Raw genomic sequence first — 25,789 nt, 5'->3', positions numbered from 1 at the left:
GGAATGCTCAAGAGGACCCCGGGGTTTGGCAGGTGCAGCTGCCTGAGCAAAGGTGGCGGATGGCAAGGGCTCTCTTACCCATGTACAGATGGTCCTCATTGGGGTCATCCAGCACCTATTGGCACAGCCACACGGAACAGGCCGGAGATGAGGAGCAGGGGAGAGGAAGAGAGAGAAATGATATGAGCAGGGAGGCAGCATCCACATGACTGCATTTGCCAACAGGAGGGCTGTGCTTTCCACTGGTTTTCCTGGTTAAGATGAAGGGCACAGGAAAAAACCCAGAGTGTGTGATCCAAACGGCCATCTGGAAAATAGGCACCTTCTAGCCCAATCCTCAAGGGTCCAAAACACCTAGAAAAGAGGTTACAAAAGGGAGGGGCAAATTCCTCCCCTGGGAAATGGGGGCGCCCGGCTGCCTCAGTCAGTCGAGCAAGCCACTCTTGGATCTCAGGGTCGTGAGTTTGAGCCCCACATTGAGAGTAGAGATTACTTAAAAAAAAAAAAAAATTTTTCTTTTTTTTAAATTCCTTCCCTGGGAAATGTCTCAGTTTCAGTAAGAATCCCACCTGTCTCCTAGGAGACAGAGGACTGATCCTCAGGGTGAAAATGCAAATCCTGTCTGGGCTCTTCCGACCCCTCCGTGAAGCGCCCCCTGACTTCCTGCCCCTGTGAGAAAAGACGTCCCCCGGCCTGGAACTGCCACGGCATGTCCTCGCTCTCTTCTCACGGCCATCCTGCTTTCAGCTCGTCACTTATGTGTATCTTGTCCCTCTCTGCAAACGGCTGTACCCGCCTGGGTTGCCTCTGCGGTGCCCTGCACAGGATAAGGCTCATAGTCAGTGCTCAGGAAATGCCTGATGAATGTCCATGTCCATCTGATGAATGTCTGAGGTCCGTCCAACAGGCAGGCCGGCCACCAGTCTTGTTGGGTGGACAGGTCAGATGCCACAGGGCGGTGGGGGCCAGGGAGACCATGCCAGGACCCAGGGCCACTTGCTAGACCAAGTGTCCTTGAGCTTCCTCTAAGACGGCTGACTCCAGCCATCAGCGAATTGAGACTGTGAAACTCAGTGTGACAGGTGGAGGCAGCCTGCGGCCACCATCCCTCTCCTTCTCTCCTTGGCTAGACTGCTCCTCCTGCCTCTTCCCACATCATGCTCACCTTCCCCAGTCAACCAAGATCCACAGGACGAGAGCCCTGAGAAAGAGATGCACCCTAGGCTCCCACCTGGAGCCCCAAGCCCTGCCCTGTCGGGGGAGTCGGACCCAGGGCATGGCCTACCTAGAGCCCACACCTGAAAAGCCCCAGGAGGGCATGGCTACTAACCCTCACACCCACCAAAGGCAGGAGTGCACCCCCAAACAGAGGACACCGGCCCTTTGCACATGCTGTTCCTTCCTCTGCAATGCCCTTCTCTGTCCTTTCCCTGTTACCTCCATCAGGGAACAACCAGGGTCATCTCAAACATCCTTTCCCTGAAAAGCCTTCCTCAGCTGTTTGGGCTGGCTGGCTGCTGGCACTCCATGCTCCTGCAGCACCACGAACACCCATCCAATTACGTACTTTATCACATGCCATTTACAAGTCCTGTCATCTAGGCCGGAGGTGCTCCAAATGTAGTTCGGGGACTTCTAGAGATCCCCAAGATGCTTTCAGGGAAATCATGAGGTCAAAACGATTTTCACACTAAAACTAAGATAACGAGCACTGGGTAGCTCAGTCGTTTAAGCGTCTGCCTTTGGCTCAGGTTATGGTCCCTTGGTCCTGGGATCGAGCCCGGCGTCCGGCTCCCTGATCAGCAGGGAGCCGGTTTCTCCCTCTCCTCCCTGCTCATGCTCTCTTGGTATCTCTCTCTCAAATAAATAAAAATAAAATCTTAATTGGGGCGCCTGGGTGGCTCAATTGGTTAAGCATCTGCCTTTGGCTCAGGTTGTGATCCCAGGGTCCTGGGATCAAGCCCCGCATCGGGCTCCCTCTTCAGCCGGGAGCCTGCTTCTCTCTCTGCCCCTCCCCTGCCCAGCTCGTGCTCTCTCTCTCTCTTTCTCTCTCTGTCTGAAATAAATAAAATCTAAAAAACTAAAATAAATAAATAAAAAATAAATTAAAATCTTATTTAAAAAAGTGATAAAATAAAATAAATAAAACTAAGATAATATTTGCCCTTTCTACTCGCATTCTCTACTAGTAGAGAAACGAGAAACCACATGGCATGCAAAATCACCACAGCTGAATGCAAGCGCAGATATGAGAATCCAATCATCTTCTATTAAGCCAGACGTCAACAACAACAAAAATTTGCAAAGATGTAAAATGCCAGGGCGCCTGGGTGGCACAGTCCGTTAAGCATCCGACTCCTGGTTTCGGCTCAGGTCATGATCTCAGGATCCTGGAATCGAGCCCTGTGTCGGACTCCGCACTCATCGCAGAGTATGCTTGGGACTGTCTCTCCCTCTCCCTCTGTTCCTCCCCACCATGCTCCCTCTCTACCTCTCTCTAAAATAAATAAATAAATAAATAAATATTTTTTAAAAAAATAAAATGTAAAACGCCACTCTTCTTAAAATTTTTTCAGAAAATATACTTATTTTTCATAAAAATATATTGTTATATAATGGGATTGTTGTTGTTGTTGTTTTTAAAGATTTTATTTATTTATTTGACAGAGAGAGACACAACGAGAGAGGGAACACAAGCAGGGGGAGTGGGAGAGGGAGAAACAGGCCTCCCTCAGGGCAGGGAGCCCGATGCGGGGCTCGATCCTAGGACCCTGGGATCATTACCCGAGCCGAAGGCAGACGCCCAACGACTGAGCCACCCAGGCGCCCAATTGTTGTTGTTTTTAAATGAATTAATAAATAATTTTTAAACTTCTCAGTTTTAAATCTTAATATGGCAAATAATAAATATAACCCACATACGCAAAACTTTTTTGGGGCCTTCAATAATTTTGAAGGACATAAAGGAATCCTGAGACCAAAAACTGTAAGAACTGCTGATCTAGAACAGGGGATGGCAAATATAGCATGCAAGCCAAATCTGGCCCTCTGCCTGTTTTTTTGTAAATAAAGTTTTATTAGAACACAGCCATGCCCATTTGTTTACATGCATATGTCTGCTTTTGAGCTAAAACCATATATATATATATATATATATATATATATATATATATATATATATAAGAGAAAGAGAACCAGCTCCAAAGACAAAAATGGATAAAGGGCAAGTCTCGGTATCCGTCTGACCTTCAATTTCTTTATCTGTAAAATGGGAATAATAAATAGTCTTAGGGAAGGGTGAGAATAACATGAAAGAACAGGGGTGAAGAAACCTGGAGCAATAAATACTACTTCGCTCTGCAACAGCTGTTTAACATGGAATGGCTCTCCCTAGAAACCGGTGGTGCAGCGTTTGGGTCGTAAGAGAGCTGGGCCTGGACAATCACCATTCTTGCCTCCCTCCTCCCTGTCCCCCTAGCTCACCTCCACCAGCTTCACCACATTGGGGTGGTCTAGCTTCTTGAGGATGGCGATTTCCTGGTACACCTGCTCAATGGGGCCCCTAGGCTGGATGCAGCCCCCAGGGGCTGGCCGGGTGCCTCGGGGCGGGGGGCGACCTGGAGGAGACACAGACCATCCCAGGGTCAGGGCAAAAAGCTTTTCCTCTGCAAATGGGGGGGCAATCCAAGTGAGGGGGTCTCGGCAGGGCTAGAGTGGCTGATGCCACCAGGGGCCATAAGTAGCTTGCTCCTCTCATCTGTCTCTTCTGCTGCTGAAAATCAGTGAGGCTGGAGACCCAGCCCCCTCGCTCAACTTTCTGTCCCCTCCTTCCCACGCCATACCCCAGGCCATAGTGACAGGAGTCTTTGAGGCCTCTACCCGGGCACTCTGCAGGGGACACCATTCAGTGAGATCCTCTCTGTCGTGCCCCAGCCCTGCACCTAAGAACAAAGGCCTGGTCCACCAAACTCACGTGGAAAGCCCGCCTGTCGGATCAGCTTCTTTTTGGACAGCACCTTCATCGCCTATGGGAGAAAAGACCCCACACCTCGGTTAAAATGGAGAGGAAGGAGGAGGGAGAGTTCCCTCCACTCTTGGCTCCCTGGCGGCCTCAGGGCAGTGCAGTGAGTGCTTTGTCATCGGAGTGGGTCAAGCAGCTGCGGGTGGCCTGGGGGCTGGACTGCCAGGGTCCCCCCAGCCCTGAGGGTGCTTCTGAGGTTCCTGGTCCTCTTTCCCAGCTGGGACCACAAGCCTTGGGACGCGATACAAGTGAACCAAGACACTAGTGAGCTAGAGTGACGGAGGACAGGCTGTTCTACACACGGGGAAACTGAGGCTCAGGTGTTATGTCACTTGGCCAAGGACACACAGTTGGCAGATGAGAGAGCCAGAATTTGAACCCACACTGGACTGACCCCAAAGCCTCAGCTACAAGGGCAATTTGTCTCACTACCACCTGGTTCTTGGTGCTATGAAGGATGTAGAAATGGTAGCCCAGAGTAAGGCTATGAGACATTTACTGAATTTACCCATTTTCTTTCTGAGCCAATCACTTTGCCTCCCCATTTCCACATCCACATAATGGCAACACCACTTCCTTCCTAATGCACAAAATGAAATGACCTAAGAATAAAATGAGACAACAGCGAAGAAAATCTTCCAGGAAACCAAGTTCTGGAAAGGCGGCTTTTGCTTTGGACAACGGTGAGGGCGGGGAAGGGGACATGGATACTCACGTAATAGGTATTGTCATTTTCATTGTAGGCCAACTTGACCACACCATAGGAGCCCTGGATAAAGGGAGATGCCCATGACATACTATCCAGAAGTTACAATCTGCAAAATGAGGACCCTAATACAGGGGCTGCAAACCAGTAGCCAAATGGCCAAATCTGCTCTGCGATTACATTTTATTGCATCTGCAGTTTTTAGAAAGTTTGAATTAGTTGCCAACATTTAAAAACAGAAAGATCAGATGTAAAATCTAAAATCTCAGCTTCTTTTGAAAAAAATCCGATCTGTCCATATGGACCCATAATCATTTCTACATGTTAACAGTTTGTCACAGTCCTCACCACTCCCTACTGCCTTAGACCTAGCATGCTTTGCTCATTTATATTACTCATTTGCTTTCTATTGGCATTTGAGTTTTTGACCCCTGCAAAGATACTGCCTGTTGGCTGAAATAAAAGCAAAAACAGATGTGAGAGCACCTTGGGGGGGGGGGGGGGGAACACTAATGTTGGTGATATGGAATTCCCTCGAAGCTGTCTGAGCTTTTGTGGAAACACATTAATATTATGATGTAGAAAGAAAATAAACCAGATGGACCACTGACGACAAAACCCTCCCCCACAATCTCGCCTCCAAGGACTTCTTCCAACTCCCAGCTCTAGCGGGCTCCCTCCACTGTATCTGAGACATTCTTGGTAGATGTAGAAAACCAGCCTGGGTCCTGGGATATTTACCTTTCCAATTTCATCCTTCAGTGTGTACTGATTCAGCTGTACGCAATCCTGGAAAGTTAAGTAGAAACACACCGTATATGAATTGTAAGTTTGCAGCTCAATACGTTTTTCACAAAACAAACACATGAACCAGGACCCAAATCAGGAAAGAGAATTTTCCCAGCGCCCTAGAAGCATCTCCCAGGGTGACCACTACCCTGACTTCTAACAGCCGAGTTTTTGTAAATTGCAAAAAGGTGATCATACAGTATGTACTCTTTTAATACCCATTTTTTTAAAGATTTTATTTATTTTTGACAGAGAGAGAGAGTGTACAAGCAGGGGAAGCAGCAGGCAGAGGGAGAGGGAGAGGGAGAAGCAGGCTCTCCGTTCAACAGGGAGCCTGATGTGGGGCTCGATCCCAGGACCCTGGGATCATGACCTGAGCCGAAGACAGATGCTTAACCATCTGAGCCACCCAGGCACCCCCTTAATACCCATTTTTAAGAGGTGTTCCCAAAATGTTGATTTTAAATTAAACAAGTAATCCTAGCTAAGGACTATGCTGTCCTGTAAAAACATACAGTGACATAAAGTAGAGAATATCTGAGTGACCGTGAGGCTGACAATGGTTTTTTTTTCTTTTTTTTTTTAAAGATTTTATTTATTTATTTGAGAGAGAGAGAGAATGAGAGATAGAAAGCATGAGAGGGAAGAGGGTCAGAGGGAGAAGCAGACTCCCCGCCGAGCAGGAAGCCCCATGCTGGACTCGATCCCGGGACTCCAGGACCATGACCCGAGCCGAAGGCAGTCGCCCAACCAACTGAGCCACCCAGGCGCCCTGACAATGGTTTCTTAACGGTTTCTCAAAGGATCTTTTTGTACAAAAGTACAAGATATAAAAGGCAACAAGTGATAAACTGGATTTCATCAAAATTAAAACCTTTGCTCTTTGGGAAAAAAAAAAAACTTTTGCTCTTTCAGACACTCACTATTAAGGAAACAAAAGACAAGCCACAGCCTGAGAGAAGCTATTTGCAACACATCAGACTGGCATTCAGACAGATAAAGAACTCTTATAACTCATTAATAACAACACCCTCATCTTAAAAAAAGAAGATATACAAATGATCAGTAAGCACATGAAAAGAGGCTCAAAATAAAAAAGGAGGCTCAACATCATGAATCATGGGGGAAATGTAAATTAAAACCACACCCATTAGCTTGGCTAAAATCCAAGACTGACCATACCAAGTGTTGCAGGAATAATGTAGGGCATGGAGAAGCTTTGCACACCGCTGGTAGGAATTGAAAATGGTGCAGTCTCTTCGGAAAACAGTTGGGCAGTTTCTTAAACACCTCCTCCAGGACATAGCCATTCTGCTCCTAGCTGTTCATCTAAGAGGTGTGAAAACTCATGTCCGTGCAAAGACTCACAGACAAATGTTCCAAAGAGCGTCATGTGTAATAAGTCGAAACAACTCAAACACCCACTGACAGATAAACAGTGGTCAACAAACAGTGGTCCATCGCAGACAATGGAGTGCTAGTTAGCCATAAAAAGGAAGCATGCAACAACACGGACAAATCTCGAAATCATCATGCCGTCAAAGAAGCTAAGCCCAAAAAAGAGTACATACTAGATCATTCCACTTACATAAAGTTCTTGAACTTGCAAACTAATCTACAATGCTAAAAAGCAGGTCAACGGGGCGCCTGGGTGGCTCAGTTGGTTAAGCGACTGCCTTCGGCTCAGGTCATGATCCTGGAGTCCCGGGATCGAGTCCCGCATCGGGCTCCCTGCTCGGCGGGGAGTCTGCTTCTCCCTCTGACCCTCTTCCCTCTCGTGCTCTCTATCTCTCATTCTCTCTCTCTCAAATAAATAAATAAAATCTTAAAAAAAAAAAAAATTTAAATAAAAATAAAAAGCAGGTCAACAGTTACCTGGGAAAGGGGAAGAAGGGGGAGGATGTGTCGTCGGGTGTGCGGGGAAGGTTTGTGATCTTGACTGGGGCGATGGTTTCACAGACGTATGCATGTATCAGCACTGATCATATTGTACACTTGAAATATGTGCACTTTGTTTTACTTCAATTATACCTCAACATATTAGGGAGGAAATGTTAGGTGATAAAAGAAGTAAAACTGGGAAAAGAAACATGATAGAAAATAACACTTCCAGTGTTACAGATAAGCCCAACACTTCCCTTGAACCCCCCCAACCCAATTCTAACCCTTTCCCCGAACCTTGACATCGGTTTGGTGCATAAACTTCCAGGCCTTTCTCTATGTAAATGCACGCATACATGCACCTGTTGAAAATACAGAGCATCGTTTTGGGATGGGGTTTGGGGAGGCAAAAATGATGTCACACTAGGTCATTTCCCTCTCAACGTCACTGGAGACAGTTACATGTCAGAGTGTACCTGCGTCTTTTGACCTGCTGTATAGCACTCCTCGGCTCACAGAGCCCTCCCTTCACCAGGGGACATTTTAGGTTGCTTCCTCTGTTTCTTTCCAGTGTTGATTTTATTCCCATAAGTCCTAGAGGGATGTGACAGGCTGAAGTGGGGCCCTGCAGAGCTGTCCTAAGGGGCCTCGCTGCCCCTAATCTAAGCCCCAAATGCTGCTGAATTCATCTTCCAGATTCCACTCTGATCCCATCAGGCCCTGATGCTTCCAGGGTCAAGTCCTGACTCCATTCCTCTGACCGTGGCAGAGTCACCTAGTTGCCAACCAAATACCAGGCTCCCCTTTCTTCCTTATAAATGGATAGCTGGGTGGCAATGTCCCAGGCTGGAAAACCGAATTTCCCAGGCTCTCTTACAGCTAGGGGTGGCCACACTATCTATGTTCTGGGTAGCAGGAGTAGGCAGAAGTTATTGGGTAGAGTTTCCAGGAAAAAGGACTGACTTAGACAGCAGATGACTTTTGCTCTTCTTCCCCATTCCTTCTTCCTGTCTGGAATGAAGCTGTGAGGGCTACAGTCACAGCAGCCATCTTGAGACCATGAGGTTTTAAGGACAACAACAACAACAGGACAACCACACAGGTCCCAAATGCCTACCTCCAGATTTATTTTACATGATAAATAAGCCCTACTGTGTTAAAGCCACTTCTGTGGTGAAGGGCAGTGTGTCTCAATTTCTCTAGGCTGACTCAACTCTAAATGAAATAAACCCAAACTCTCCCTCTAGCCCTGTTGCCACAGTGCTCCCTACATGGGCCCTACCCTTGACTGCCCTTCCCCCCACATCCTGACTTCTACCCCTGGGCCTTTGCTCACGCTGTGCATTCCCCTGCAGTGAACTCTCTGTGTGTACCCATCTCCAATTATGAAAATCCTACCTAGCCCTCAAAATATAGTTAAATACCGGCCCCTTTAGAAAGCCATTCTCGATATCCATACTTCTCCCAATTAAATTCATTCATTCCTTCAACAAATATTTTTGTGTTCCTACTATGTGCACTGGGTGCTGGGAACATGATGGTGGACAGGACTGTTCCTTCTGAGCTTACATTCTAGCTGGGGAGACAGGCCAAAAACAACTCAACAGACACACAGATAATCAGATGGTGATGAGTGTCGCATCAACAGGGTGACAGGGGAGGGGGCTGGGGGCTGAGGCTGCTTACAGAAGGTGGTCTGAGAGGCCCTTCAGAGGAGGAGACATTTGAGTTGAAACTTGGCTGTCAGGGGGAGACAGCCCTGCAAAGACAGGGGGGGCGGGAAGGGGGGGGTCCAAGCAAAGAGGACAGCAGGGGGTAAAGGCCTAATGGAGGGAATGAGCGTGAATATCTGAGGAATACAAAGAAGGCAACGTGGATGGAGCCCTGTTAGCCGGCAGCAGAAAGGCTGGAGATGGGGCGGGAGAGGGGGCAGGGGCAGATCACTCAGGCCCAGTGTGCCCTAGTGGGGCTCTGAGTTCTAACCTACCTCCCAGAAGTTTTCAGCAAGGATCAAATGAGAAATACACACCAGGTGCTGAGAGTCTGCCTGGTGCCCTGCTGCTGGGCCAGGAGGCTTCTCACTGACCGCCAGCCCCAGCACAACTCCATCCACCAGTGCCTACATCTCCGCTGGACGTTCTCTGTGGCCCCAGAGCTGCTGTGCCCACTCTCAGGGCAGATCACCTGCTCCCAGAAGCCCCACCAGCAATTGCCAGGAGTTGGTATGAAAGGCCCAGCTCCCTTGGCCCTCGGGCCAGATAACTCTTGAGGTACAGGACTTTCTACACTGTCAAACAGGGTTCCCCAGAGATGGAGCCCCAGTCAGTTGCGCATGGCGGCAACCAGTTCCCTCGGGCACCCTTGCTGACCTCCTTCTCTTCCACCCACACTTCCCACCCCCACCTGGGTTTCCTGGGGTCACGTCCCAAATGGACGCCACCTAACAGAGGACCGCGCGGGCTCGGCCAGCTCACACACCTGCATGCCAGTGATGGAGACGTGGTGGGACTCCACGGTGGGCCGCCGGGGCAACCGCGGCGAGGACTGCGGGGAGCCCACCGGCGAGTGGGGCAGGGCCGCGTAGACGCAGCGTCCGTTCGCGTCCAGCTGGGACCGCTCCTGCAGGGAGAGCTTGCGACTGCACAGCTGGGGCCGGGCCTGGGGCTCGGAGGCGGAGGCGTCGAGGGGCCCCTCTCGGCCATCGGCCTCCAGGGGCCGGTCCCGGGCCGGGCCGCGGTCCACTGCGCAGCCCGGCTCACACTCGGTGACCACGATGAAGGACTCCATGCCCAGGCGGATGCTCAGGGATGAGAGGCCCTGCAGGGCCTCACAGGGCTTCTGGCCTTCGCTGCCGCTGCCGCCGCCGCCCCCCAGCTCATCCTGGAGGGCGGCCGGGTCGCTGCTGGGCTGGCTAGAGACGCATGATGACATGGTGCGCGCGCCCGGGCACTCCCATCCGGCAGCAGGGCCACCTGCGGAGAGAGGAAGGGTCAGCCGCCCGCTGCGAGCAGGGCAGGGGAAGCGGGCTGCCCCCGGGCGCCGCGGGAACCTCCTTCCCGCCTCCAGTGGACAGCCTTAAAAAATCTTGCAAAACATGTGATATGATCTTAAGTCTATACAGAAGAGCCTACTCCACACTTCCTTACTTGAAAAGCCCCTCCTCACACACAGACGAAATCCAAACTCCATCTCTGTAGGAACCAAGTATGAGAAAACCCCAAAATAGAGTAAGCCTGCCCCCTACAGAGGCGGCAGCTACTTCCAGCTCAAGCCGCTTGTTGCTAAACTGGGATTTGGGCCTAGAATTTCCTGTTCCCCCCACCACCACCACTTTCTTTTTTTTTTTTTTTTTTTTTTTACCTATTTATTATTTCATGTTTTCCTAGTTCAGCACTCTAGCTGGTGCCTGCCAGGCATACAGCAAACATGAAGTGGAAAGGTTGACATCCGAGCACCTGGCTGGCTCAGCTGGTAGAGCATGCCACTCTTGATCTCAGGGTCTTGAGTTCAAGCCCCACAACAGGAGTTAAAAAAAAAAAAAAAAAGGTTGACATCAAATAGTTCTTTGAGGGGTTCCTCAAAAAGCCTAAACGGAGAATGACCACATGACCCAGCAATTCTGTTTCTAGGTACACACCTGAATAGCACTATTCACCATAGCCAAAAGGGAAAACAACCTACATGTCCATCAACAGCTGAACAGATAAGCAGAATGTGGTCTAACCACACAATGGAATATTATTCAGCCATTAAAGGAACAAAGTACTGACACCTGCTACAGTCCGAATGAACCTCAAAAACATCATGCTAAGTGAAGGAAGCCAGACCGCAAAGATCATGTATGTATAATTCTCTTTAACTGAAATTTCTAGAACAGGCAAATCCATAGAAACAAAAAGTAGATTAGTGGTTGCCTAGGACTGAGGTGTTGGGGAGAACGGGAGTGGCTGCTAATCGGTACAGGGTCTCCTGGGGTGATGAACATGTTCTGGAATTAAACAGACGTGATGACGGCACAGAACTGTCAATGTACTAAGTGCTGCTGAAGTGTTCATTTTTAAGCAGCGAAGTTCATGTTATGTGAACTAAAAAAAAAAAAAAAAGTTGGCACTTCCTTAGACTGTCAATTCCTTCCGTCTCTGGGACAGATCATTAACCTTTGGTTCATGTGTTTGACAAATTCTGCGGGACAAATGTCACAGGTGCCACTAGGATTCAGGGAATACATCCTAATGGTGGCAGCTCCAGACTGATCACCCACATCACCAAGGTCCCAGGCAAACAGTGGTGCTGAGTAGAGAGGTTTTATGAATGAATAAAAGGGTATCTCTTTATGGCACTGCGTGGCAGTGAGGGGAAAGGGAGGAATGCACAGACGGGAGCAGAAAGCCAGCGTGCTTCCTGGAGGAGTTGGGTGAGGGGCAAATGCCACTTGTCTTCTTGGGATAGTCCTGTAAGAAGTAGTTAGGGAACAGCTTGCTCCTGCGTCCGGCAATCTGGACAGTAACCTAGGTGGATGGGGTCCGTGCTCTTGTGGAGGAGGGGAAGATCAATGAGAAAAGCATTAACAAAATCACTGCAGCATCCTAGGTACAGTTTATGAACAAGGAGTTCATGGTGAAGAGTGACAAAGAAAGCCATCCTGGGACAAGATGCTCAGCCTTAGCTAGAGTAAGAGAAGGGCAAATTTAAACTACAATGAAATGGTCTGGTGGGTCCTCAAAAAGTTAACTGCAGAATGACCACAGGATCCAGCAATTCCTCTCCCAGGTATGTACCCAGGAGAATGAAGTAGGGATCCAAACAGCTACAGATACACCCTTGCTCCTGACAGCACTATGCACAGTCAAAAGGTGGAAACAACCCAAGTGTCCATCAACTGTGAATGGATAAAAGAACGCGTTCTGGGCGCCTGGGTGGCTCAGTTGGTTAAGTGACTGCCTTCAGCTCAGGTCATGATCCTGGAGTCCCGGAATCGAGTCCCGCATCGGGCTCCCTGCTCAGCGGGGAGTCTGCTTCTCCCTCTGACCCTCTTCCCTCTCGTGCTCTCTCTCTCTCATTCTCTCTCTCTCAAATAAATAAAATCTTTAAAAAAAAAAAAAGAACGTGTTCTATCCATATGATGGAATATTATTCAGCCATAAAAAGGAATAAAGTTCCAACACATGCTACACCCATGGATGAACTCTGAAAACATGCTAAGTGAAACAAGCCAAATATTAAAGGACAAATACCATATGATTGCATTATATGAGGGACCTAGAATAGACAACATCATACAGACAGAAGAGAGAGGGTATCTCTCTCCTCGGGGAGAGAAGAACAGCGAGTCACTGTTTAAGGGGTACAGAGTTCAGGGTGCCTGGGCCGCTCAGTCGGTTAAGCGTCTGCCTTCAGCTCAGGTCATGGTCCCGGGGTCCTGGGATCGAGTCCTGCATCGGGCTCCCTGCTCAGCGGGGAGCCTGCCTCTCTCTCTGCCTCTCCCACTCCCCCTGCTTGTGTTCCCTCTCTCTCTGTCAAATAAATAAATAAAATCTTTTTAAAAAAAGGGGGGTACAGAGTTCAGTGTGGAGTGACAAAAAAGTCCTAGAAAATAGACAATGGTGATTGTTGAACAACACTGTGAACGTCATTAATGCCACTGAGCTGTACACCCAAAAATGGTGAAAGCGGTAAATTTTGTGTTATGTATATTTTACCAAAATTAAGAAAATAATAATAATAAAACTATAAGGAATTACTACTTTTTCAACTATCAGATTGACAACGACAAAAAGTATCATCATAGCACTATTTTGGTGAGGCTATGGGGAACATGAATTGGTACCATCCTCATGAAAGGAAACTCACCAATATCTGACAAAATTCCAAATGTACATACCTTTGACTTAGCAATTCCACACCTGAGTATTTATCCCACAGAAGACAACCTCACACATATAAAAAATGATGTATTTTGACAGTGTGGTTTGAAATGACCATCCACAGGGGACTGAGTAATAAGATTAGGTACATGTATCCCAAGAGAAAACCACGCCTTTATTTTAAAAGAGGTGACTCTACACAGCCTGATACGAATTAGCTCTAAGACACACTGTTACAAGGACAAAACCAAAGCATTAGTATGTTGCTGTTTTGGCATAGAGTTTGGAAAAAGGCCATACATGTGAAGTAACTGTATATGCAACAGCATATTTCCAAAAAGATATACAAGAAAATGGTTAGGGGCGCCTGGGTGGCTCAGTCGTTAAGCAGCTGCCTTCGGCTCAGGTCATGGTCCCGGGGTCCTGGGATGGAGCCCTGCATCGGGCTCCCTGCTCAGTGGGAAGCCTGCTTCTCTCTCTCCCACTCCCGCTGCTTGTGTTCCCTCTCTCGCTGTGTCTCTGTCAAATAAATGAATAAAATCTTAAAAAAAAAAAAGAAAGAAAATGGTTAACAGTGACCTCCAGAGAAAACAAGTGGTTTGCAGAAGTAGGGGGACAGGGTGGGAAGGACTAACTTTCCACTGGATACCATGTGCAAATAGTAACTCTTCAGAAATGAATTCTTTTTATTTTTAATATTTATTTATTTGACAGAGAGACACAGCGACAGAGGGAACACAGCAGGGGGAGTGGGAGAGGTGGAAGGGAAGCAGGCCTCCCACGGAGCAGGGAGCCCGACGCGGGGCTCGATCCCAGGCCCCGGGACCATGACCCGAGCCGAAGGCAGATACTTAACTGACTGAACCACCCAGGCGCCCCGAATTCTTTTTTTAAGATTTTATTTTGGGGGCACCTGGGTGGCTCAGTCAGTTAAGCAACTGCCTTCGGCTCAGGTCATGATCCTAGGGTCCTGGGATAGAGCCCCCTGTCGGGATCCCTGCTCAGTGGGGAGTCTGCCCCTCCACCTACTCCTGCGTGTGTGTGTGTGTGTGTGTGTGTGCGCGCGCGCGCGCGCGCCTTCTCCCTCTCTCAAATAAATAAAATCTTAAAAAAAAAATTTATTTTTAAGTAATCTCTACACTCAACGTGGGGCTTGAACGCACAACCCTGAGATCAGGAGTCGCATGCTCTACCGACTGAGCCAGCCAGGCGCCCCCAGAAGTGAATTCTTAAAAGAAAGAAGGTAACGTAACCATGGCAGGAGTTAGGATAATAAACCTAGAGGGCTGAGGCACGCAGAGGAGGAGGAGACAGCTGGCCCCACTCCTATTCCTGTCTCCCACCCTACTGTGTCTGAGAAAGAAATCATGAACTGTGTTCCTGGCTGTGTGTCCCGATCACTGAAAGAATCCAACCCAAGTTCAAGGTTCTCTGCGGCCCAGCTTGTTGTTACACATCCCCCAGGAAAGGATAAGCAGGACCCTTGAAGCTCCATTGCTTGGACTGTCCACATACAAATGACTTAGCCTCCCTCGGCCTCAGTTTTCTTATCTATAAAATGGGCATTCACCCAACAGTCATGAGGACTACATGAGCTAAGCACGCAGTATCATGTCTGGTACATGGTTATATGATCAAAAAGCTATTCTTTCAACAATTACCTATCGAATGCCTACTCCCTGCCAGGCTGGGTTCCAGAATGTTCCTATGAGGTACTGATGTCCAAGCCAGCCAGCCTGCTCTCGTGTGGGTTCCATCGCTCTGGCCATAGGGGCTGCCGCCCCCAGGGCAGGGAGGCAGCTCCAGTGGCCTGTCCTCCCTCCCAGAGCCGCCTCTGACAGGTCTGCAAAGTTCCTGAAAAGAAAACTAGTCTGGCAGCACCTGAGAAAGTTAATGGAGAATTTTTTTCTTGCCAAGAAAAAAACAATTGCTTATCGATCTTCACTCCAGGCCAAGGACACCAAGCCATCTGCCCCCAGCAAAGCTGCTTTTAATCAGTCTCCTTGACAAGCTGGCGTCTGGCCAGGGCCTTGGCCCTTGAGGTCTGGAGGAGGCAGGACGGAAGTGAAGGCCTCTGTGCTGGAGGGGCAAATGTGTCCAGGTCTCAGGAAAGAAGGCCCAGACCTCAGTGCCTCGAGACCACCTGGAGCCCCCTGGTCTCCAGCGAGGCTTGACAGGCAAGATGGCCATTCTGCCTGGGGGGAGGGCGATCTTCCACCACTAACCCCTACAGAGTCCAAGCCAGGGTTCCAATGGTTCTGGGGCCATAGACCCTACAAGGTCACAGGCTCCATAGGGATTTGATGAAACCTATCAACACTCTGCCCAGGAGGAAAAAAAAAATCATACAAAGACAATGGTTTGCATAACAACCGCAACAGCTAAAAACCAACTGAGCACTTACCCTGCACCAAGCATGGCTAACCATTCCACCTGGGTCATTTGATCCCCACAGGCCGTCTGCAAGGGAGGGACAGCTGAGCATGCCATTGAGGGGTTGGGGGGCCCCTTTCTGCAAAACTGCTTGGGTTTGACAAAAACACCAAGAGCCCTCTCCCCAGAGCCTCTCCTGTGTCCTCTCCCTTCCCCTGAAGGCTCCCCCATCCCCCCAGGGCTGGCAGCCCCAAGCTCCCCCACCTCTCACGAGGTGGCTCAACAGAACAACCAGACCCTTCCTGAAGCAGATGGTCCAGGCTCCGGGCCCGGATGAAGGGAAGCGCTCCTTCCTCTGCCAGGAAGCCAAGGGGTACCAACCTCTAGGAAGCGCGTTCCCATTTCCTAGGGGCTGTTTCCAACCTGTGCCTGCTCACCAAATGCAGAGGCACCATACGAGCCCAGCCAGCAAGTAGCCAGCAAGTGTGCTAGGGACATGCCTCAACCCGAGACATACGCTGCAAGGGGTTCCCTGAGCTCCCAGGCACCGTGGGCTAACAAAGGGGCCTCAGGTAGCTGCAAGGATGCTGCCAACGCCAGGGACGATGTCCTCCCTGGGAGAACAGGCTTGGCCAGACACATCCTCTCTTACGTGGGTAAACTGAGGCCCAGCGAGGTCCTAAAGGAAATTCACTCACACATTTGTTCCTTTAGATAATTACTGAGGACCTACTATGTGGCTGGTAAACAAAATAGATGTGATTTGTTAAAAGTACGTACATGGGGTGCCTGGGGGGCTCCGTCAGTTCAGCATCTGACTCTCGGTTTCCGCTCAGGTCATGATCTCAGGGTAGTGAGATCAAGCCCCTCACTGGATCTGTGCTCAGTGGGGAGTGTGCCTGAGATTCTCTCCCTCTCCTTCTGCCCCTCCCCCTGCTTGCACTCAATGTCTTTCACTAGAGATCCCTCTCTCTCTCTTTCCCTCCCTCTCTGTAAAATAAATAAAATCTTTAAAAAACAAAGTAGGTACACAAATAACTCTACAAGTATAAATGAGGAGAAACCAGGACGAGATAAAAGAGAAAACAGGGGAGATGCCTGGGTGGCTCAGTTGGTTAAGCAGCCAAGTCTTGATTTTGGCTCAAGTTGTGATCTCAGGGTCCTGGGACGGAGCCCCATAATGGGCTCCACGCTCAGTGGGGAGTCTGCTTGAGGGTTCTCTCGCTCTCCCCCAATGCCCCTCTCCCTGCTCACACTCTCTCTCTCAAAAAATACATTTATTAATTTAAAAAGAGAGAGAGAGAGAACGGAGGGTCCCACTTTAGATCGGAATGGAGGGGGCCTCACTTGAGGAAATTATATTTAGGCTGAGACCTACAGGGTGCGTAGGTGCTGAGGGGGCAGGAACTTGTTCCAGAAGTGAGCTTCTGAGAAGGCCCCGAGGCAGGAAAGATGTGGGAGAGTGGAGGGAACAGAAAGAAGCACCACCCCCTCCTCCCCAGATTGGAGGCACGTGAGTGTGAGCGTGAGTGCACAGAGGGTGTGCGGAAAGGAAGCTGGAGGGGCTGGAGCACAAGAGCTTTGTAGGAAGTTGATGGAGAACACAAAGGGCAACCCAGGGCAGAGTTTCAGGGAGCCCACTAGGCACCTGTTATAGATTGAATTGTGCCCCCCCCCCCCCGCCCGGCCAAAAAAGATATGCTGGAGTCATAACCCTGAGACCTCAGAATGTAACTTGATTTGGAAGAGATGGTCTTTACAGAGGTGATCAAGTTACAGTGAGGTCACTAGGGTGGGTCCTATTCAAATATGACTGGTGTCCTTATAAAAAGGGGAAAATCTGGACCCAGAGACAAACCCACACAGGGAAGAACACATGGGAACGTGGAAGCAGAGATCTGGTGCTGCCCTGTCTGAGCCAAGGAATGCCAAAGATGGCCAGCAGAAGGCGGGAGGGAGCTGGATCAAGGGCTTCTTGCCTCCACAACTGTGAGACAATACAGTTCTGCTGGTGAAGGCCCCCAGTCTGTGGTTCCTGGTCACAGCAGTTAGCCCTAGCAAACTAACACAGCTCCCGCCCACCCAGAGCAGCCGGCTGCCTCCGAGGCCACAATTCAGAGGTGTTTCCAAACAGGAGCGGAGACCTGGGGGGCTCGGCGGGACTGGCCAACACAGGGCTAAGGTTTGATGTCAGCAGGAACACTCCAGATTCCAGCCCTGGCCCAGCCAAACAGTCTTATCAGTTCAGTGACACCAACCCTTACAAATGACTCTCCTTAAGCACTCTTTGTTTGGAGGCATGGAAACGGACTGTCTCCCCAGAGACAAAGGCCCCCCCTTGGTAGACAACAGGAGGGATAATGCCCGTTTTAGCTTGGCGTGCACAGACCCCGTCCCCATCACAGTCCCGAGAGCAAAAGGGTGGCAAATGGTGACTCCGGGTGACAACTGGCCACCAACATATTTTGCTTGGCCTACCCTGTGTCTAAAACTATTTGAATGAGAGGTCAACATCTCAAAGCCAGGACATTTCAGATAAAAGGCAAAATTTCCAGAGTCTCTGGAGGTACTGGACACTCCAATAGCACTGGGCCTGTGTTCTCTCCTGGCAACAGCTCATGGCAGCCTCAGACAGGAGATACAGTTGCCCGCGTGCCACAGTCCTCGCCGCCCCCCCTTTCCTCCCCAACACCGAGGACAGGCCAAGTGCACATCACATGCCCGCCCCCTTTTTCCACAGCTCCTGCCCTGTCTCACCCCTCTAGGCCCTGCTTGGAGATGCGTCGGATGTCAGGGCTAAATAGGGCACACATCGAGGGTCACCTGCTCCAACCATTTCAATTCACCAATGAGAAAATGAACGTTCAGGAAGATTTACTGATTTGCCCCAAGTTAAGCAGTGGGTCCACAGGAAAAGCTAAAATTGGTCTGAGTTTTTCGAGAAGGGGCTAAAAATTACAAGTACAGCCTTGCAAGGTCCACATATTACATCCTAAATAAAGTCCAGGCTCGGCAAAATCTCTAACAAAGGGGAGGACACAGCCCATTCTTCTGACTTCCTAAGACCTCAACCTGCTTGAGAGGGGGAGTATGAAGACAGGGGGTCCTCGGGTGGTCAGAAAAGAAATGCATAGGATTTGGGAGTGGAGACATCACCCTGACTTAACTTGTGAGAGCCGCGGTCTTGCCTTTCTTTTTTACTCATCAACTCCAGGATCTAGAACTTTCCAGAATGCTGTAGCACTCAGTAAATGTTGGCTTGAGGCCGTTGTTTATATCACCCATCCCAAGGCTGCTAAGAAGTTTTCTTTAGCTGGCTTAGAGTCCATGTTCCTTTAGTCTAGTAACAGCAGCTTGCTTTACATCTGGGAAACCATTCTTTCTTGTGAAAGGTGACTCCATGGGGCTGTCTGTACCATCAACTTCAGAGATTCCCATATGACTTAAGCCTAGTCAATGAGGCATGAATTGCTCTGGTCAAGAGATTTGATTCAAGAGACCTAGAGCTAAAGCCGGGAGACTGAGAAAATGCAGACCACCGGGGCACTACTCATTTCTCCGGCTCTGATTCGCTGTTGTACCAGGGATCTGATCAGGCCTGTGTCTGCCTCCCTCTTGAGTAGGCCAGAGATCCCAGCTAAACAGCCATCCTACAGCAGCTCCCCGCTCCAGGTGGCCCGGCGGGAGTTCCAGACCAGTGTCGTCTCCCGGGACATTGACACAGCAGCCAAGTTTATTGGCGCTGGGGCTGCCACGGTTGGTGTGGCTGGTTCAGGGGCTGGCATTGGAACAGTGTTTGGCAGCTTGATCATTGGCTATGCCAGGAACCCGTCTCTCAAGCAGCAGCTCTTCTCCTATGCCATTCTGGGCTTTGCCCTGTCTGAGGCCATGGGGCTCTTCTGTTTGATGGTCGCCTTCCTCATCCTGTTCGCCATGTGAGGTTCCATGAGGGTCACCTACCCGTCCCTGCTGCTTCGACTTCAGGCCATGCCTGGTGCTGGAGTGTGCTAAGCTTTACCATTAAACACAACGTTTCTCTAAACCCAAAAAAAAAAAAAAAAAGAGATTTGATTCAAGAGTAGATGTGTGACTCAAGTCAGACCACCAAGTCTCATTCTAGGATTTGGCAGAAGTATTGAGAATGTCTCTTTCTGTGGAACTTGGAGCAAAAAGGATGTATTTCTAGAGTTATCAGGGGCTGGGGAACAACCCTCCCTTAGAATGAAGTCGACAGAGAGAGAAGAGAGGCAACAGAAAGAGAAGAACTGAGGCCAGAGACACTGTTTGAGTACCTGGATCCAGCCATGCCTGAAGCCCCACATACACCAGAAGCTTTTAACTACATGAGCCCATTTTTGCTTAAGTTAGTTTGTGACTGGTTTTCTGTCACTTATAACCAAGAGTCGTGACTGACAGAAGACACAGAGCTGATTAACAGAAAAGCTTCTCCACTAAGCTTCCTGCCAGATCAACAGTTTCCTACACTGTAAGGCTCTCAACCAGGCTAAACTGCCAGGCAGCTGCAGGTCCCCTGGTGACCCAGACAGCCTTCACCTTGACAGTGAGGCAGAAACCAGAACTTCGAAAGTCTTTTTTTTTCTCTTTAATCTTTTTTTTTTTCTCTTTAATCTTAAAGGAAAAAAAATCAAGGATAGGGAAAGGAAGGGCTAATGAACAGGACAGAGTGAAGGAAAGAAAGTGACCAGCATCTTCGATACAAGAAATGCATCAGTGTAGCTGGGGCCATGATGGTGTTAGATGGCAGCCAGCTCTCTGGAGTTCTTGCCAAGTGCCAGGCACTATTCTGAGCACTCTACATGTATCATCTCATTTAACTGTCAGAACAACTTTATGAGTCAGGTACGCTTATCATGCTTATTTCACTGGTGAGGACACTGAGGCAGAGAGTCCGAGCGACTTGCCCACAATCACACAGCGCTTTGGGAAAGCATGGGTGTAAACCAAAGGCTCCTGGAGAGGTGGGACATGGTGATCAAGTGAAGGTCCCTTCTGCACACAGCAAAGGCTCCCTGAACGGAGGCTGTTGCCAAGAAAGCACTTCCACGGCTAGCAAGTTCAAGTCCCTCAACTGGCTTGAATTTATATTAAAACAAAATTTTTTATCTCTAATCCTACCGTGCTAACTTTACTCTCTTCATCTTCCCCTCTAACTCTTGTCCACATGCATCACTTTTCACAAGATTTAAATCAAAGCATGCACAGAATTTCATGTCCTTGCTCACAAGTGTCAAAAAGAATTTGTGCACGCTCCCGAGGCTCTTTCCTCTTTGGCGCAGGGCTGCAGATGGAGTCGCTGAGACCCAGGGAGGTGAGGTGACCTCCGCAAGGGAGCCTAGCAGGTCCAGGGCTAGGCCAGGGTGAGAACCAGGGGTCCTGACCCCTGCAGCCCCATGTCCCCTGGGGGCCACAACAGTTATTGAGCAAGAAGCCCAAGTGTCTTCTTCCGAGGCTATTGTTTGGTCAATAAGGAAGTATGGAGAGGGGGGCCCCGTTCACACAGCCAAGCATCTTAAGCCAGGTGCGCCCCAGTGGCCCTCCATCTTGAAGAGGAGGAAGTGTCAGTGGGTGGGGTGGCTGTGGAGCAGGTTGGGGGGTATCTGGAAAGGAGGTGGGAACCATATTACTTCTTTCCCCCTCTTCCCCCTGAATCTTTCACTGAACCAAAGGAAAAGGCAGGGAAACAACTGGAATTTCAGTTTGTAATGAAAAGAAGTAACAATTTGAAACAAATGAAAGAAATAACTGGGACTCCAACATTCTGCAGCCTGGCAAGTCGGAGATAGAGGGGGCCAGCCTGGAATCCACAGGCACCCCTGCCTTGCCCACCCACGGCCCTTCTCCTTCCCTCTTCCCTGCGGTTTGGAGGTGATGCTAAATCCAGTTCCCTCCCTCCGGAACCTCCAGCCCAAAGCAACCCCAGACAGGGGGACCAACCCTGTCCCCCACACCTGGACACAGAAGCTGGGAGAATTGTCTGAGATGAACCTAAATAAAATCTCTTTCCATCAGAAGCCTCAAAGGCAAAATCCTACACTTGTAAAAACCCATAAGGGAGGTGTTCTTTCTTCCACACCCTGCCCCCACCCAAACCACTAGTTCCCCATTTAAACTTCTCCAGCAGAGGCTTATCTCAGACACCACCCACGATGCCCCTTCCCCCATCCACTCACCTCCTACCTCAGGCCCCTGCAGGCAGAGGGGCCAGACCTTGGCAGGAGAGGGGTGAGGGGGCATCTCCTTGCGGGACCATCCTCTCTCCACTCCAGGTTGGGTTAAGCATTTTTTATCTCTGCAACTGCCATCTCTCAACTATTTACAGAGCCAACAGGATAAAAAGAGACAACATAAAAATAGTTGCTCAGCAGCTTTCGGGATGGGGTGGGGGTGGGGGTACAAGAGACTCTTGGAATTTTCTTTCTCTCCTTTTCAAAGGGGAAAATGCTAGAATTGTTTATCTCTTCCAGAGCACTCCCCAAGAGTTCAGAGACCACCCACCTGCGAGCTCTCCGGGGACAGGGACCACATCCCAGCGTCCCTCAGCTCCCAGGACAGGGCTTGTTACCAGCCCCCCAAAAAGTGTGGGTTCAGTTCAGTGACATATCATCAGGGTTCCAGAGCCAGCGCTAAGTGAAGCGCCTTGCTCTGCCCTGTTTCCATCCGGTCTTCCAAAACACATGAGCCAGTCAAAAAAACAAAACAAAACTTGGCTTTTCTCTATGCTTAAAATGTTTCGTAATTGAAGAAAACGTTCGGCAGCACCACTACCAACATGACAGAAACCGAAAACACGGGCAGCTGAAATCACTCCTTCCCCATTTTGGTCATTAACGCCCCCTGCAGGGAATGCCAGAGCCAGAGGTCTGAGCAACCTGAGCAACCACCTCCCTTGAAATATACCCAACTTTTGGTTGTGTTGAGGAAGGGATCCAATCAGGGAAGAAAGAAAAAAATAATCACTTAAAATCTTATTTTTCAGAGAGCAAAACCATACCCTCCTGGAGAAAATGGGTATCATCTGCCACCATATGGAGGCCAAGGGAGATTAGAGCACTCAGGATTAGAAGGTAGGCCAGGAAACTAGACAGATCCCAGGGGCCAGGGCATTGATTTTCTCATCTATAAAATGGAGCCGCTGCGGCCTAGTCAGAGGGTGGCTTTGGAGTCCATCTTCTATATGAAAGCTGGTTCACAGTCAATGCTCCCAAAGACCCTGTTCTCCCCTCCTCTCTCCGTTCCACCTACTCAGCTGTCAAACGGAAGAGGCTAAGGGGTGCTCTTTTCTGAGCTTCCTCCCAGGTCAGTGTTTGCTAGACTTCTGATTTCCTCCGTGGTAGGCATTTCTGGCTAAGCCTTTGGGAGACTGCACTGACTCCACGCCTGGCCACCGGGTTAGGGCTCCATCTGTCTGGTGAGGCTTTCTCTACTTTGTGGATTTACTTACCTGGAAAAAGTCTCACAAAATACATGCCAAGAGATGACATGAGGCCCTACATCTAACAAATCACCGTGACGGAAGAAATGGAACCGAAGGAAATCCACACTCTCCCTGAAAAATCACACGCGTCCGTGTCCGTCCGCCCCCCCCCCGCCCCCCGCCCCGTGCATTGACCCTGGAGGCACTGGGCTTTGGAAGGAAGGATTCTTGTGGCGGAGCTGGAGGGGGCAAGATGGAGGGAATCCTGAAAACCCTGTTCATGGGAACTGTTCCCCAACTGATTTCAGAGACCCTTCCTTCCACCACTGTCTCTTTGCAAACAGAGTGACAAAATAATGTCTCATGCCCAGAGGTTTATTAATTGGGCGCTGAAGAGGCAGAGGAATGCACAAAGTGCATGGTGCAAACAACCCAGTGTCCACCAGCTGATGAATGGATAAACAAAATGGGGTCTATCCATACAAGGGAATACTACTCAGCCACAGAAGAGAAACACGGAGATGTTCTACAGCATGGATGAACCTCGGGAAACATTTATGCTCCAAGGAAAGAGAAGCCAGATGCGAAAGGTCACATATTAACAGGTCAACAGGGGAACAAAAACATTCTGAAAGAAGAAAAGGCCATTCCAAGAGAGGAATGCAATTTCCTTCACTCCCAAGAAAGGAGGCGCAGAGATGAGGGAGAAGGCCAAGGCAGCACCCTGGAGCCAGTCATGCCTGAACCCCACGCCCCAGGGCCTGTAACCCAAAGGGGAGGAGCTAACTGGGAGAGCACAACATCCGGGGAAAAATAGCAACACAAGGCCCTCTGACCCAAAGGACAATCTGAAATAGCATTTGCCCCAAATCTCCAGGACTGGAAAAGGAAATGAGAACTCTAGGCTTCCCACAGCTACCAGAAGGTGGCATGCAGAGCGGAAGGTTGCGAGTGACCCTAAACAAGTTATAGGACTTTGCCTCTCTGAGCCCTTCCATTAAATGAGTTCATGATGGCATGAGGATGACTCTGCAACCCACATTAAAATCTGAGTCAAAATGCCTTGAAAATAGGCTTGGCCTGCCCCACCCAGTTCCTCTTGACAGAGGTGTCTCCCCACCCAGCAGCCCATCTTGGATCCAGGTTGAGGCTCTCAAGGAGGGAACTCTGAGTTACTGCAGAAAGTTCTTTCTGCTAGGTCAAACCCTTACCCTTCTACTCCCATGCAATCTCCTTTTATTTATTTTTTTTATTTATTTATTTTTAGCCCATTACTCAAGGCTGAGCACAAACGACACCTCTTTCTGGGAGCCTCCTGGATTCATACCGGCCAGAAGAGATTTCTCCAGAAACTCCACAGCCCTCTGCTTCCTTCATTCCTAGCACACTGATTCCTCCTGGTGTTTTTCAACAGGTGCCAGGACAATTCTTTGTGCCTGGCATGGATCTGGCCTGCTTGCCGGACATTTGGCATCCTTGGCTCCAACCCACCAAAGCCAGAAGTGCTCAGTATCACTTTGACAACCAAGTCACCAGGCACTTTTCCAAATGCTTGCCAGGAAGGTGGGACTGCCCTTGATGAGAGCTACTGCAGAGTTATTGGTGAATAATTTGGCTACTAGCCCACTAACAACCTGGGAACAAAGACAAGTCAATAAGCATCAGCAGCATGCCTGCTTAGATCTGTGTCCCCCTAAGCTGGCTTAGTAAACAATTCTGGACCCCTCAAAAAGCTGAGGGCAGCCTTGCAAGGGACCCTGCTCTAGGAGAGGTGGTAAAGTGCATAGGCTCAAGGGCCTGACATGCCTGTGTGACCCTGGACAAGTTGCTTAACCTCTCTGATCCCTCTATAGAATGAGGCTAACTCCTAGCAACACTGCAGGATTGTTTCCACCCTTGACCTCCTCATCTCTACAATGGGAATAAAAATCTCTGCCTCTAGGATTTTGGTAGACCTTAAATGAGATAATAAACGCAACACATAGCACAGTGTTTGGAGGCTCATCAAATGATGGCTATTACTTTTTATTACAAAAATACACTGTGCTCTCACTACAATAGCTGCTTTCTATATAGGAAGGGCTGATGATGAGCAATCTGGAAGGAGGTGCCAGGGCTCACCACAAAGCTGCATTTGCATAGCATGAACACTGTTTATTCTTAAATTGCATGTTTCTGTGGGGTGGTTTGGAAGGCAGGGGATCGCTCCCCCAAAGCCCTCCCCTTGTTGCTGCCCCTACCTCCCCCTGAGAACATGGGAGCCTATGGGGACAGAGAGCTAGCCTGTTCTCTCTCCCCTGGGGGCAGAGCTAGGCAAGGGGGTGTGGTAAATGACAGTACCACTCTAGGGTACATGAAGTTTCTATCTCTGGGACTGTAGGGACTTCCAGATTGAGGAAGGTTAAAGTTACCTTCAAGGAAGTGGACACTACATGTCCCACCCCAGGCCAGCGAGCCCCTCTCTTACTGACGGCACCAAGTCCCCCCCGCCCCCTCCCCAAACGGCTTCCCTCCGCCCCAACCTTCTGAGGGAGACAGGAGAGGCTAAGGTGCAACCTCCCCACAGCCAAGTGAGAGCAGCAGGGAGGCTGGCAGAGCTGTGAATACACCCGCTTCCCAAACTGGGCAGTGCGGGGGTAGGGGGAGCCAGGAAGAGCTCGAGGCTGGATAGGGTGGCATTCCAGGCACCGAGATCCAATGCTTAGCGGGGCTGGGCCCGG

At 49.6% G+C, this 25,789-nt stretch overlaps 2 protein-coding genes across 13 annotated transcripts in view; one reads left to right on the top strand and one right to left on the bottom strand.

Annotated features, from left to right (window-relative positions):
- The window catches only part of CAMKK2 (calcium/calmodulin dependent protein kinase kinase 2), a 47,962-nt gene that overhangs the window by 21,374 nt on the left and 799 nt on the right, over positions 1 to 25,789 (bottom strand). For 2 of the 12 annotated variants that reach the window (XR_003516815.1, XM_027575405.1), the window contains exons 1-7: positions 21,826 to 21,941; positions 9,876 to 10,369; positions 5,469 to 5,516; positions 4,737 to 4,790; positions 3,974 to 4,025; positions 3,484 to 3,617; positions 79 to 115 (exon numbers count right to left, since the gene is read on the bottom strand). Coding sequence is in view for 11 of the 12 variants with exons in the window: in XM_027575405.1 (XP_027431206.1) it covers positions 79 to 115; positions 3,484 to 3,617; positions 3,974 to 4,025; positions 4,737 to 4,790; positions 5,469 to 5,516; positions 9,876 to 10,369; positions 21,826 to 21,889 (883 nt within the window). In the remaining variant the exon portion in view is untranslated. Of the gene's footprint in view, positions 1 to 78; positions 116 to 3,483; positions 3,618 to 3,973; positions 4,026 to 4,736; positions 4,791 to 5,468; positions 5,517 to 9,875; positions 10,370 to 10,757; positions 10,856 to 21,825; positions 21,943 to 25,789 lie in introns of those variants that run through there. The other 10 variants (XM_027575413.1, XM_027575414.1, XM_027575403.1 and 7 more) reach the window with 8 other exon arrangements.
- On the top strand, positions 19,120 to 19,676 carry LOC113912413 (ATP synthase F(0) complex subunit C1, mitochondrial). Its single transcript, XM_027575415.2, has one exon. The coding sequence runs from the start codon at positions 19,163 to 19,165 to the stop codon at positions 19,571 to 19,573; it is 411 nt and encodes a 136-aa protein (XP_027431216.1). The 5' UTR covers positions 19,120 to 19,162; the 3' UTR covers positions 19,574 to 19,676.

The sequence above is a fragment of the Zalophus californianus genome, chromosome 14 (assembly GCF_009762305.2).
Source record: "Zalophus californianus isolate mZalCal1 chromosome 14, mZalCal1.pri.v2, whole genome shotgun sequence".
Lineage (NCBI taxonomy): Eukaryota > Metazoa > Chordata > Mammalia > Carnivora > Otariidae > Zalophus > Zalophus californianus.
This window is presented reverse-complemented; position numbering and strand designations above follow the sequence as displayed.

Excerpts from the sequence above, each read along its gene's own strand:
- LOC113912413 (XM_027575415.2), top strand. The coding sequence starts at position 19,163 with ATGCAGACCACCGGGGCACTACTCATTTCTCCGGCTCTGATTCGCTGT.